The sequence below is a fragment of the Prionailurus bengalensis genome, chromosome C1 (genome assembly GCF_016509475.1).
Source record: "Prionailurus bengalensis isolate Pbe53 chromosome C1, Fcat_Pben_1.1_paternal_pri, whole genome shotgun sequence".
Classification (NCBI taxonomy): domain Eukaryota; kingdom Metazoa; phylum Chordata; class Mammalia; order Carnivora; family Felidae; genus Prionailurus; species Prionailurus bengalensis.
In genome coordinates, this window is record NC_057345.1 from 167,215,884 (window position 1) to 167,230,685 (window position 14,802).

General features: G+C 38.7%; 1 protein-coding gene across 25 annotated transcripts in view; it reads left to right on the top strand.

Moving 5' to 3' along the window:
- Positions 1–14,802, top strand: part of OSBPL6 (oxysterol binding protein like 6) — a 123,484-nt gene that overhangs the window by 88,521 nt on the left and 20,161 nt on the right. For 11 of the 25 annotated variants that reach the window (XM_043577151.1, XM_043577167.1, XM_043577150.1 and 8 more), the window contains 2 exons: positions 6,272–6,379; positions 8,310–8,447. In XM_043577151.1, coding sequence (XP_043433086.1) covers positions 6,272–6,379; positions 8,310–8,447 — 246 coding nt within the window. The remainder of the gene's footprint in view (positions 1–6,271; positions 6,380–8,309; positions 8,448–14,802) is intronic. The other 14 variants (XM_043577175.1, XM_043577174.1, XM_043577155.1 and 11 more) reach the window with 3 other exon arrangements.

Consider the following 14,802-nt stretch of genomic DNA (forward strand, 5'->3'; position numbering starts at 1 on the left):
GCCATCATAGCATTTTGACTGCGTTCACATTCTTGTGTCTGTCCGTACCCTCCCATTGGGCCAGCTGTACCCTCGCTGGCCATCTGTACTCATCTCCCCTAAGGCTGGATGGACTGTCTTTTGGAACCAACCACAGCTTTTGCTTAGGCATTTTAGCTTACTGACAGTTCACTCTTTTCTAGGGAATCACTATCCATGGCTAGACCAGTGGAGAGGTATCTGCAGAACGGGAGTTAATTCATAGTGGCTGAAGCATGGGTTGCACAAGGACGAATTAATCTAGAAATAGCTAAGTAAGTGGGTGGGAACCAGCTCATCGAGGACCACACAGAGGAGTTTAGATTTATCTCATCACTGCTAGGGAGGCCTTAGAGAATTTTAACTAGTGAGTGATAATGCCAGAAATTGAAAATAATAGTGTGTATATCTGTATATTAGAAAGATTACTCTGGTACAGTATGGAGGATGGATGGAATTAGGGCAAAGCCAGTTGGACAGTCTTAAGGTATTTGAAGTACCAGGTTGGTAGAAGGAGGGGATGAGTTTCAAAGACTGGGGAGGGTGGGGGGGGAGGGAGGGGGGAAGGGGGGGAGGGGGTAGAATCAGCATGGCTGGTTATCAGCTGCATGTTAGAGAGAGACAAGGAGACAGAATCAAGACTTCTTGTGTAACAGAGTAGTGACTGTTCTTTTCCCTGAGATTGAGAATACAAGAGAAACTGATTTTTCAGGCATAAATAGTGCATTTTGTGGAGACTGAGGTGTCTGTGGGCCATCCATCAGACAATCAGATATATAGATGTAGAGCTCAGGAGAAAGATCGGGTCTAGAAAGAAGGGTGTGGATACCCTGGTACATCGGTGAAGTTGCAGATACTGATAAATCAGAACAAAAGAGGGTCAGTGGTACTGCCATATAGAACATTAATAGTTAAAGGACATTAAAAAAAAAAAAAAAAAAGAGGATCCTCTGATGGAGACTCAGGGGAAGCAACCAAAGAATTTAGATGGTGTTGACCATTGAGATCAGAGGTAAAGGGCTTTAAGAATCTGATTTAGCAGTAAACAATATATGGACTGAAAGTCATCCTTGAACTTTGGTAGTTGTGGCAACTTGCTCATGTCATGAAGGGAAGGAAGCAGAGGATGAAGATGGGGGGGAACAGTGAACTGATGGGGCCATCCTGGTTGACCAACTCTGTTTTCACTGCCCCTCTTTTAACATGGCATTCAGAATTGAACAAGATACTAAGTAGCATACATTGAGACAAGTGTTCTGAGTATGTCCTTATGTTAGCATAACTTCACATTATAGTGTCATTTTAGATGACCTGAAGACAGCTTTGATCCATATTCAAGTGTCATCAGTTAAACCCCTAGATATTTTTTTATGACCAGTTAAGTCTCTCCATAGGGAGGGAAGGAGAGAGAGACTGTTTAAATAACTTCTTAAATAGTCTAACATTTTTAAAGTATATTTTTTATTTGTCATAAGTCCTGTGTGATATATGTAAAAATTTCAAAATGCTGCTTTTCAATAAAGTTTTTAAGTATATCAACCTGGCAAATTCCATCATCTTTTTAGAAGGCACATAGCATATAAAATACATGAAATTAGCATTCTTTACTACCTGCTCAGCATAAATTGTTACCTGCCTTAGGCATGTAATAATTTGCAAGGCTGAACAGTATAATGAATTCCTCTTCCAAAGTGGTATTTCTTCCCTGATCTATGAGTACACAAAGGCATACATAATTCTGTTATTTTACCTCCATGAAACTTTAAAAGTAACTTTTATACCTGAGAAGCAGCACAGATGTTGGATTTGAGCCTGTAGGACAGGGCATTATATATGGTCTCTCTCCCTTTATAAATGACTATTTCACACAGCTATAATTTCACTATCGTTCTATTTAATGTAGTATCCCGAACAACAAAATCAAACAGTATATAGGACTAAAGTAACTTCAGTACCCCAGGTTTACTATAATAATAAAATATTTGACTTCACTTCAGTCTATCCTTAATACATTACACTTTGACACTGTTACTAGTTTGATCTCTGGCCCCAGAATCTATGCACAGCTTATGTCAAACGTAGTGGGTGTTGGGTCCATTCAAATGTGAGCGGCAGAATATGACCCTTGTACTCCAGCTAGAATCACCATATTTCATTAAGTCAATATGCCACAGATTGTTAGATGCACCATCATTATGTGCATTACTAAAAAAGAAAAACAAAAACTTCGGTCAATTAAATTGACAGTGCTTCTGAGTTGTTAAATGTAGGGGGAAATGTGCATCTTAGAATCAATCAAACATGGTACGTATGGACAGGTAAGCAAAAAATTGGCTTAAGGCACATAGTATATGATTAAAATCCCAATTGTAGTATTTACCATCCTTCCTGTCTACAACATTTCACATACACAAAATAAATATTCTGGGGTATTTATTGAGATAAAACTTCCAAGAGTATTCCTGAGTTCGAGTTCCCTGAGACTTGGCAAAATTTGTACGTGAAGATACTCTTCATAGAATTGTTTATATCTCTTTTTAGCTATCCAGTAAATGTAAATTGATATAATTTTGGACATAATTTGGTAATATTTCTTAAAGCCTTAAAACGATTTTATCTTTGACCCTTTGGCCTGTGGCTGAGGAAGTAATGCTGAATGTAGAAAACCATTATGCATATAAACATTCAGGGCAGCATTACTTATTCTAGTAAAAATCAGTAATACCATAAGTTATCTAATAATAGAAAATGATCACAACCATTAAAGTCATATTTGTGAAGAGTTTGCAACATAAAATAAATGTTTATATGCAAAGAATGAGTGGCAGGCACAGACGTAAAGTATGCAACCATTAAATAATGTGGAAAATGTTTGGGAAAAAGCTGGAAAGAAATATACCGAGCTACCAACAGTTGGTTGATTGGGCAATAAGGTATGAATTTAAATACATATATTTTTTACTTTTTGCATTTTCCAAATATACTGTAATAGCATGTACTAAAATTAAAAACACAAGGTAATTTTAAAGAGATTCCCAGGATTTGGTTCTTGATAGCTCTAGCTTTGACAGTTCCTGTACCGATTTTCTCACTCCTTTTGAACTAGTTCTGCTTTTATCCAAAGGATTTAAGTCCCTGATGATTCCATCTTGCCATATGTTTCATATCCTTCTCCAGCCATCAGGCTTCCATATTTCCTTCCCAGAACTCACAGTTCTGTTCAGTAAAATGTATATGCCAGAGTCTCACCCAGTCAAAGGTAATTCTTACCCACTGTCTGCCAGGGGATAATGGTAGTTAATAGTCAACTCAGTTGGGATTTGGACACTCCGTCAATTCTGGCTCAGGACTTCAAGATGGTCACTTCCTTTATAGATTGGGATGGAATGGTGTGTTTTTTGGATATATTCAGCTTGAACGTATGAAGGACATGAGGTCTGGGGAAATGAGAATACTTTATAGAGAGTTTTTGTGTAGTCCAAGCTCAGTAACCAAAACAAGTGGTGAGAATAAGCATACAACCTGCCTGGTGAAGAATCCAAGGACAGTTCCTATGCCTTGGGGTGCTTCCTCCCTGGTAGGCCTTTGGTCCCACGTGTCCCTGAGAGAGCAATGTTACCACTAACTAGTCTCCTTAGCTTTTCTTGCTCGTTGGCTGGTATGAGTAGCTGATGATCCACCTCCTTTTTCCTTGCTTCTGCCCTGTTCATGATCCTTGGGTACATTCTGAACGTTGTTTCTGCCATCATCTGGGCTCTTCTATGGTAGTTATCACTAACAGTGTCATTTCACTGAAAATACCTATATTCCTCAGTGTTCCCAAGATTTCCATGATACCATTACGGAGAAAATAGTTGAGTTTCAGGGTGGCCCTAAGCACTGCCAGAGAGCACTGCACCCCAAAGCTCATGGCACTCAGCTGTAGCAAACTTCAGAAACAGTCTGTGTGATCAAGGCAAAAGGAGGAGCTGCCCAGGGAAGATGTGCAGAAATGGACTGTTTCACGCTTAGCTAGCTGTCTGCCTGCTTCCACCTTCTGCCGCTGGGGCTGCCAGAGTTGGAAGAGTATTTATGTTCATGCTTTCGGGGCTATATGACAACAACCTGCTTCTACCACTGCCTATGTATTATTAATAAAAACTTTCCTTTTGAACTTTTAGGTCACCCCCTATGGATATTGTGGCTACAAGTTACCTTGCGTGCCTTCACACACACCTGTAGGCAGAATTACATTTAATGAACATTGGATGAGATAAGAGCTTAAGTGAGAATTTAACAAAATATCCAGAGCAAACAATAGTGCAAGTTGTGTTATAAATGGCAAGCCTGTATTGAAAACTCCTCCTCTGAGGAAAACCGTTATTTTCCCCTGCCATTGAATTTTGTGCTGTTGTGTTGTCCAGCAACAACAAAAGGTACCGTCACTTTGGAGAAACCCTCTGCAGAGATTTGTCTGAAACCATCAGGTCAAGACCATGATTCTGCAGTTAAAACCATCAAAGAGCCCATCACAAGCCTTCCTACTTACAAGACAGTAAAATATATCTGATTCCAAATATTTCAGTAAACAAGACAACTTTCGATATACTTGTGGGCAAAGATATAATGAAAGAACAAATAAGCATAGGTGAAGTGGTCACAAAGGATAGAAGTAATGAGGTTTGTTTTTTTATTTTGTTTTCAAATACCAAGTGTCAGAGACCTTGCTCTAGGAAAAATGATCCTGAGCACTTTTGCAGAATGTAAAGAAGTTAGGACTCTTCCTTTAAAGTACATAGTTTATTTACTATAAAAGTGATCACATTTTATCTAACTAACACATCCCTGTTTTAGGAACTAGACACATATTTCCTTCCATCTGTAAATGTAACAATTGTAAGATCTGTACCCACCTTTAATCCATCAATACTTGGCAGCCCACCAGGCCAGGTGTGTTATATTTTACACATATTTTACAAGCTGGTTATAAAGACTTTAAACAAAAGCCAAAAGCTGTAAGTGAACAATTTTCTCCTCAAAAAGCCAAAGTCAAGTTGAAGGGAGAGAGGAAAGGCTGTTCTATGCTCCATGGGCAGAGACTGTGTATCACTCAATGCAAGTCAAGTTCAGCCACTTTGTAATTTATCCTGGTTGTTTTAATGGATACAGAGTTAGAATTATGTTATGTTTGTATATGTGTTGGTTTGCTACATCCATACACTCCATATGAAGAAAGCAGTAGTCTGTTCCCTGGGGAAGATGCCTTCACAAGTCTGACATTTATCTTCCACCTCGTAAGGCATCCACCTCCATCTTCTAATTGCTGATTTTAATGCGAAGCAAAGGAACTGGCCAGCATTTCGCCGGGCTTTGTTCTCCCATGCCCTGATCCTTGATGTAATTCCAGTTAGCTACATCTGTCTTATGTATATAGAACATGTTCCCATGCATTGATGTGATGACAGTACCTTTGTCCACAGGGCACCTGTAGGGAGACCATGCTTATGTAAAGCTATTCTCTTCCTGCCACACGTACTAAATTGTTGTGCCAGGTAGTGTTTTACTGATGCAGACTCTGGGTATGTTGAAAGTCGTGTGATGCTGATAACTTGGAGTTTGTTTCCTTCCGGTGATGTGTTCTTTATTATGCTTGTCAAGGTCTACACTGCTCAATGAAGGCACCTTTGGGTCTGTACATGAGTTAGTTCTTCCATACTGCCATATGCATGTGCTCCTAGGAAATGAAAATACAAGTATTTTTTTCACTGGAATAAAATATAATTCTATAAATTAAAGCCAGGTCATTGTTCCTTCCATTTCCAAATAATTTTTAGGGTAACTATCTGGCTCTGAGACAAGTTCCAAATTTTAGAAACTAGAACAAAAAAAAAAAAATGGAAAGAATCCATAGTTTTTATCCCAGGCTGTAAAACATAATATATATGTGGTGGTAGATTGGGTTTGGATGTAATGGGCCTGACTCCAAAGGGGAGATAATTCCATGAATCATTTTTTTTTTTTTTATGAAATCTGTGAACTCTTTAACCCACTAACCTACTAAGCAGCAGTATTATTTTACCAAAAAAAAAAAAAAAATACCTTAATTCTGAGCCATTCATTTCCTTCTTAACAATAGGATCTGGCCTATGATGACTCCACAAATTATAGCTAAGAACATCCTAGACTTTGTTGTCTAATGTGTATTTGTGTGCTTGTTCTGCTTTATGCTTGCTTATTAACTTGAAATTACATGTGCAATTTTTGTTATTTTAAGGCACTCAACCAGAATGCTGAACTAAGAAGTCGGTTGAACAGAATACATTCAGAATCTATTATTTGTGATCAGGTTGTCAGTGTAAATATTATTCCTAGCCCTGATGAGGTAAGACTCATTTTTAATAGATGTCGAGTACTTATTTTATGACATCTAATTCTACTGTATATTTGGGGGTGGGGGGTTCTTTTTTACAGTTCTTACAATGTTAAGAAGATTCTCTGCATAAGTATTTGTGTTGTTGACAGTTCAGTGTTCTTTAGAGTGAGGGATGTCCATAAGCTCAATATCATTTCTTCTTGGTGATCAGTGTCTATTTTTTATTTATATCTATGTTCATCTGATGCTACTGAATATTTAGTTTGTATATCTACTCCAGCTTGTGAATTTCCTGTGTCTGTCGCAGTCTCCATTTGAAATGTTCATTATCATCAAATGACCCATGAAATGTTGGGGAAAAAACATTTTTAGCTGAGAGGGTGCTAAATGCAAGTTTTCTTAAGGTTTATTTTGAAAGCCCCATCTTAGGAAAGAAATCACCTAACCTTGCTAAAATAATACTAATGATGCTATTGCAGTTACTAAAAGTGATGATGATAATTAATAATTAGTTGCTAACAGAGGTCAAGTGAATGAATGCTTACTGTGCGGTAGGCATTGTGCTAACAACTTAACGTGTGTTATTTCATTTGACACTCCCAATGACCTCTGAGGTGGGTGCTATTATTATTCCATTTTTCAGTAGAATTTTTGAGGTATTAGTAAAAGGATAGAAAAACATTCAGTATTTGGGCTAGACTTAGTATATAATTCTGTTTATAACCCTTTATAAAATTATGATTTTATAACCATGAGACTTTATACTTTTCAACAGTAATATTAGAGCCTTATATACAGTAATATATGTAACAAGGTAAGGGTTTTAACTAATGTGAAGGTCATATTTACAGAAGCACATTTTACTAAACATCTATAGGTGCCAGGATTCTATCATCTAATTGCTTGGGATATGCCATCCCAAGGCAGCTTCTCTGTTTTTAATGTTTATTTTTGTATTTTGAGAGGGAGAGAGAAAGAGTGAGAGTTAGTGGGGGGAGGAGCAGAGACACATACAGAGAGAATCCCAAGTCAGCTCCATGCTGTCAGCACAGAGCCCAACATGGGACTCGATCTCATGAACTGAGAGATCGTGACCTGAACTGAAACCAATAGTTGGATGCTTACCCAACTGAGACACCCAGACACCTCAAGACAACTTCTTTTTGACTTAAATTTCCCACCCTATGTCCACTCACCTTCATGCTGATATCACATGATATCTGGTGATACTCACGCTTACTCACCTGCTCAGAATCCAAAATTCTTTCCAAAACTTGATCATTCAAAAATTGTTAAATCTTAGTTTGAATCTTAGTCTTAGTTTGAATCTTTCCAACCTGAAATGTGTACTATTTTACACGCACACACGCGCGCACACACAGTTTGACTTACTGAATAAAAATATAATTTGACGTAGGTTTAATACTCTTGTCCTCTTATCTCATTGGTCAAAATCCATGATCAAATTGGAAAATGACTTATATATTCTGTATCAAAAATTAGTTTTATAGATTGTTTCTTAGCATATCTAGAGGCTTCTACAAATATGTCTTGAGATTTAGTATACTGGTTAGAATATGGCTAGTAACAACAGATCTAAGTATATGAGAATGAACCTGTCTGCACAATCAAATCGGGGTATTGATAGGGGTTCAAGCTGTTAAACTCCACTTAATATCCATTGAGCATAGATCTGAAATCGAGTCACAGTACCAACACCTTTCAACTATGCCTTTCAGATTCTTTAGACATATTAGAAGGAAACTTATGCAATGGTCATTACTGAGTTGCAAGTGAAAATTACTTGTGGTCACCACTCTTTTAACATATGGTGTGAATTTCTCTAGAAATCTGGCCTGGCATATGATGGTCTAATTTCAACAAATAGCTTTTCTTTCAAGGGAAAAACAATGACAGCAAGTGCTTCTCTCCTCTGTAGGCTGGTGAACAAATCCATGTCAGTCTCCCCCTGTCGCAGCAGGTAGCCAACGAAAGCCGCCTGTCCATGTCAGAGTCTGTCTCCGAGTTCTTTGATGCCCAGGAGGTGCTGCTCTCTGCAAGTTCGTCAGAGAATGAGGTAAGGTTTTTTGATGTGTCAACTCCAACTGCTTCTGATAATGAGTTTGGGTTAAAGAAAGTAAGACTATGGGACTTTTTTTTTTTTTTTTTACATCATAATAAGATTCTCAAATTGTAGGAAAGCCAAAACATGTAAACTACATTGGTTCCCATTTACTTAATACTTTTGGGTGCTAACTTATTACTTACTAAATTGGATGAATAAAAGGAAAGAATCTAGCATTTATTCAGATGCTCCTGTACAATTTATATTTTGGGGTAAGCAAATAGTTGATGGCAATTGTTTTTGTAGAAGGAAACTAGTTAAATGTAGAAAGAATGAAAAATTAAAAAAAAAAAAAAAAAAAAAAGGGGGCGCCTGGGTGGCGCAGTCGGTTAAGCGACCGACTTCAGCCAGGTCATGATCTCACGGTCCGTGAGTTCGAGCCCCGCATCGGGCTCTGGGCTGATGGCTCAGAGCCTGGAGCCTGTTTCCAATTCTGTGTCTCCCTCTCTCTCTGCCCCTCCCCCGTTCATGCTCTGTCTCTCTCTGTCCCCAAAATAAATAAACGTTGAAAAAAAAATTAAAAAAAAATAAAATAAAATAAATGTAGAAAGAATGAGAGAATTTGAATATCACCATTTATATACTTGTGTGTGTGCATGCATGTGTGTGCGCACACATACACACACACACACATCTTTGCCAGAGACATGAATTTGAGCTTCTTTATTATTATTATTATTTTAATGTTTAGTTATTATTGAGAGACAGAGAGAGAGACAGAGCATGAGCAGGGGAGGGGCAGAGAAAGAGGGAGACACAGAATCCAAAGCAGGCTGCAGGCTCTGAGCTGTCAGCACAGAGCCTGACATGGGGCTCAAACTCAGAAACTGCGAGATCATGACCTGAGCTGAAGTCGGACGCTTAACTGACTGAGCCACCCAGACATCCCAGATTTGAGCTTCTTTAGAAGGAGAATGTCTAACATGAAAAGATGCTCAATATCGCTCATCATCAGGGCAATACAAATCAAAACCACACTGAGATACCACCTCACACCTGTCAGAGTGACTAAAATTAACAACTCAGACAACAACAGATGTTGGCGAGGATGTGGAGAAATGGGAACCCTCTTGCACTGTTGGTGGGGATGCAAACTGGTGCAGCCACTCTGGAAAACAGTGTGGAGGTTCCTCAAAAAATTAAAAATAGAATTACCTTATGACCCAGCAATTGCACTACTAGGAATTTATCCAAAGGATACAAGAGTGCTGATTCATAGGGGCACATGTAACCCAATGTTTATGGCAGCACACTACAACAATAGCCCAGTTATGGAAAGAGTCCACATGTCCATCAACTGATGAATGGGTAAAGATGTGGTTTATATATACAATGGAATACTACTTGGCAATGAGAAAGAATAAAATCTTGCCATTTGCAACAACATGGATGAAACTGGAGGGTATTATGCTAAGTTAAATAAGTCAGAGCAAGACAGATATCATATATTTTTATTCATATGTGGAATTTGAGAAACTTAACAGAAGACCATGGGAGAAGGGAAAGGGAAAAAAATAATTTCAAACAGAGAGGGAGGCAAACCATAAGAGACTCTTAAATACAGAGAACAAACTGAGGGTTAATGGGGGGTGAGCAGGAGGGAGGGAAAAATGGGTGGGCTTTGAGGAGGGCACTTGGTTGGGAGGAACACTGAGTGTTGCATGTAAGTGATGAATCATGGGAATCTACCCTTGAAGCCAAGAGCACACTGTATACACTATTTGTTAGCTAACTTGATAATAAGTTATATTTTAAAAAGAAGGATAGGGGCACTTGGGTGGCTCAGTCGGTTAAGCATCCGACTTCAGCTCAGGTCATGATCTCACTGTCCGTGAATTCAAGCCCCACGTCGGGCTGTATGCTGACAGCTCAGAGCTTGGAGCCTGTTTCAGATTCTGTGACTCCCTCTCTCTCTGCCCCTCCCCCACTCATGCTCTGTCTCTCTCTGTCTCGCAAAAATGAATAAATGTTAAAAAAAATTAAAAAAAAAAAGAAGGATAATGTCTAGAATATATAGTTGGGTAATTACGGGTTTTGGAGGTTACCACTGGCTAACATAAAAACTTTTTTGTTGTTTTGTTTTTTACTGAGGTATAATTTACATACAGCCTTATTTAGTTTCAGGTGTACAACATAAGAATCGATTTTTGTATGTATTGCAAAATGCTCACCCCAGTCCGTCTAGTTAACATCTGTCACCATGCATAGTTACAGAATTTTTTTTTCTTGTGATGAGAACTTGTAAATTCCACTCTCTTAGCAACAATCAGATATGCAGCACAGTGTTATTAACTATAGTTGACATGCTGTACGTTACATCCCCAGGACTTACTTATTTTATAATTGGAAGTTTGTACCCATAAAGGTTTTTTGGATTGTTCTTCATGCTCCTAAGTCTTGGAAACAGAGTTTTCCTTAATCATGTTGCAGAAATTGATCCTTTAACTGAAATTTAGAAATTTAGTTAAGCATACTTTGAATTTTCTTTTTGTCTCTCTTTCTTTTGTCTTTCTTTCTTTTGTCTTTCTTTTCTTTTCCTTCCTTCCTTCCTTCCTTCCTTCCTTCCTTCCTTCCTTCCTTCCTTCCTTCCTTCCTTCCTTCCTTTGAATCTTTCTTTTGGCATGGGAGAAGCAGCCAAAGCTCTTTCCCACACAGTTGATTAAAACTTTTGTCATTTGAGGTTGCAGATTTGGTACTGCATTTTTACAAAAAGGAAGTGAAATAGTTGCTAAATAACAAATAGTTGATAAATGTTATTTCCATATGCATAGAAAATAGATTGGAAGGAAACATCCTGACAATTAGTTGTAGTTGTTTTTGGATGTTTGAAATTATGAGCAATTTTAGAAACAAAAATAAGTGGAGAAGAGAAAGAAATAATGAACACATCTCACTTTTATAGTGGGGGAGAGGTAAAATAGAATTCTTGTATCGGGTACTGAATTTGTTACCACACCAAGCCATGCACCTGCCTCTCAGATTGCTAGTCATATGTTAACAATTCACAGGGACTCCCATGTACAAGCCAGAGTACTAGTTTAATTATTTGTAATGATAATTGATCAGATGCTATCAGATGGGCAGAATAATCATGCTTGCTGATTTATATCTCTTTCCCTAAGGCCAACCCACATGGGAAGCCTAACTCTAGTCAGCACATTGCTTGGTGAGCAAGGAACCAGAGCAGGAAAAGTGATTTGAAGGAACCAAAGGCTGGGAGGGCTGCAATGTAATAGCCTCCCGCACAGCTTTGTCTCGGTTATCGGGCTACTCTGCCACATGGACGGGGTATTTGCGCATCTCCACACCCCCCAGGGACCACCATGCTGGAGGCATGCTACCAGCATTTTCTTTTCTGAGTCTCTCTTTTCTGACCTCCCGTGGCTGACCACCCTTCATCCGTCATCAGTCAGGTTACAGTCAAACTTGGCTCCATGTTATCTGAGCTCTGACCCATCATCCGATGACTTTGTAGCTTATCCCTCTGTAAGCAACCTAATTTCCCTATTTTCAAGTTCTTGGAGGCACACTGACTGGGTGCCCAAGTGCCACTTATCACAGACACTGACAATACAGAAATGAAGAGGACGTGAAGCAGGTTATTTATGTCACAAGCCAAAGCAGCATGGTGGTACCGGCTCTGGGGGAAGAGTGAACCTAGTGGCAGAGGGAAGGATGGGGGCACACAGAGATGATGCATTTGCTTTGAGGCATTATGTATTTATCAGACCTCTCAGTGGAGTTATCTGGCCAGCATTTGGGTATTCAAATCTAAAGCTCAAAGAGAGGGGTGCCTGTGTGAGTCAGTTAAGCATCCAACTTTTGATTTTGTCTCAGGTCATGATCTCACGGTTCATGAGTTTGAGCCCTGCATTGGGCTCCGTGCTAAGCATGGAGCCTTCTTGGGATTCTCTGCCCCTCTCCCTCTGCCCCTCCCCTGCTCTCATATGCATTTGTTCTCTCTCTCTCTCTCTTTCTCTCTCTCTCTTTCTCGCTCTCTGTCTCAAAAACATTTAAAAAACAAAAATAAATAAATAAATAAAGCTCAGAGAGAGAACAGGTCTGAAGAGAGAGAAAGAGTCAACTCAGGATCCACATAACCAGCTGCCTGTGAGACATTGTCACCTGGGTGTGCCACACAACCTCTCAGCATGTCCAAAAATGGAGTAATCAACAAACCCCTTACACACACACACATATCCCAAGTGGGGAGAATCCTGCCCGTACTTCTCATACTGCTTATCTAAGTGCTCTTCTACCCAAGTGTTCACATCAAATACCTGGGTATTGGCCTTCACCCCATCTGCCCTACTAGGACTCACCACATTGATTTCCTCCTTGGCTCTGTAACATCTGTCGCCTAAATACTACCAAATCCATACATTTTCCTACAGCTTCACTGCCACTACTCCGATTCAACCCTCCATCATCTCCCCACTGGATTACCTGATCAATCCCCATTACTGCTTCTCCTGCCTTCTTTCTTGCCCCTCTAATCCATTTTCCACTGGACAGCCTGATTAATCTTTCTGAAATGGAAATCTGATCATGTCCCTATTCTCCAGGGTCCTTAACATAACTATCTAAACTCCTTAGTTATCACACAAAGACTTTATAATCTGCTCTCTCTTCTCAGCTGCAGCCTTTTGTAATTTCTATTCTTCTGGGGCCTTTCAGGGGCCAAATATTTGCTAACTGAATGAAGGAATGCTTATAGCACTTCAACACATGATTAATCTGAGAAACATCTGGGCATCAGCTGTCTTACATTAACATTTTCCATGAGTGGGAAAAAAATCTGCTTTGTGTGATACCTACCAATGCACTTCATTTAACGAATGTTCAGCTCCTTAGAAAAAAAATGCTCTTCTTGCTCCCAGAATGATCTACATCCTTTCCTCTACTATTAACTTGTTTCCACAATACTATATGCCTGGTCACGTATAGAAAAAAATGTATATATTTCCTGAATTCTTTTGAATCCCTAAACTCTTAAAGAGAAATATTTGTCCCCAGGACTTCTTGACCATTGGGAAGAAAATGAATGTATATTGATTGTTTTATTATAATACTGCAGAGCCTTAACTTTATATACAAGATAATGTACATGGACCACAGCCAGACTGCCCAGCCTTAGCTATTCCTCACACATATGAGAATGTAGGTCTTACTCAGGGCCCACTGTCATTGTAGAATTGTTTTACATTCTACATGGAACATTCATTCTAGAAGGAAATGGGTATTGGACCATTTTTATCATGGATTAGCCTGGGAGGGATTAGAAATTCAAGAGAAATGGGCTGTTTATAGCTTTTTGTAGGATAAACATGAATGTTATCTTAACAAATGTTCAAACAGTACATAAGCATGCAACACGAATTTGGCTTAAGAAGGCATTTGTCTCCTCTAACATAATTAGGTGTGATTAGCTTTTTAAAGAGAAATCATGTGGAAGACTTTGATTTACTCTTTTTTTTTTTTTCTATCAAGCTTAGGAAGGTGGCTTTCATGTGCCATGATGATTTAACCATCAGCTCTTTTACAGTCAATAAGAACTGGAAACCAGTTGCAGTGGGAAAATGTGAATCAGGAAAAGACTTTACTTTTAATTTGCCATCTTTATAGACTTGCTCAGTGTGCAAAGCAAAACCATCATTCTTCATTTATATATACAGTAGTTCTATCATTGTTCTCCATAAATATATTAATCCTCCTCAACTTTAATTTTTAAAACATCAGCAAGAAAGCCTGAAACCTTAAAGGCAAAGACTGATTGATTTTATTATCTACAAATTTAAAACTTTTACATGGCAAGAAAAAAGCTAAAACCACATTAAAAAATAAATTTCAAACTTGCCAAATGCACTCTATATGACAAACTAAAAAATGTGTGAAAGAAAACAAGTTTACAGATTAAAAATAGAACTACCCTACGACCCAGCAATCGCACTACTAGGTATTTATCCAAGGGATACAGGTGTGCTGTTTTGAAGGGACACATGCACCCCAATGTTTATAGCAGCACTATCAACAATAGCTGAAGTATGGAAAGAGCCCAAATGTCCATTTATGGATGAATGGATAAAGAGGATGTGAGATATATATATATATATACACACACACACACACACACACACACACACACACACACACACATATACATACAATGGAGTATTACTCGGCAATCAAAAAGAATGAAATCTTGCCATTTGCAACTATGTGGATGGAACTGGAGGTTATTAGGCTAAGTGAAATTAGTCAGAGAAAGACAAATATCATATGACTTCACTCATATGAGGACTTTAAG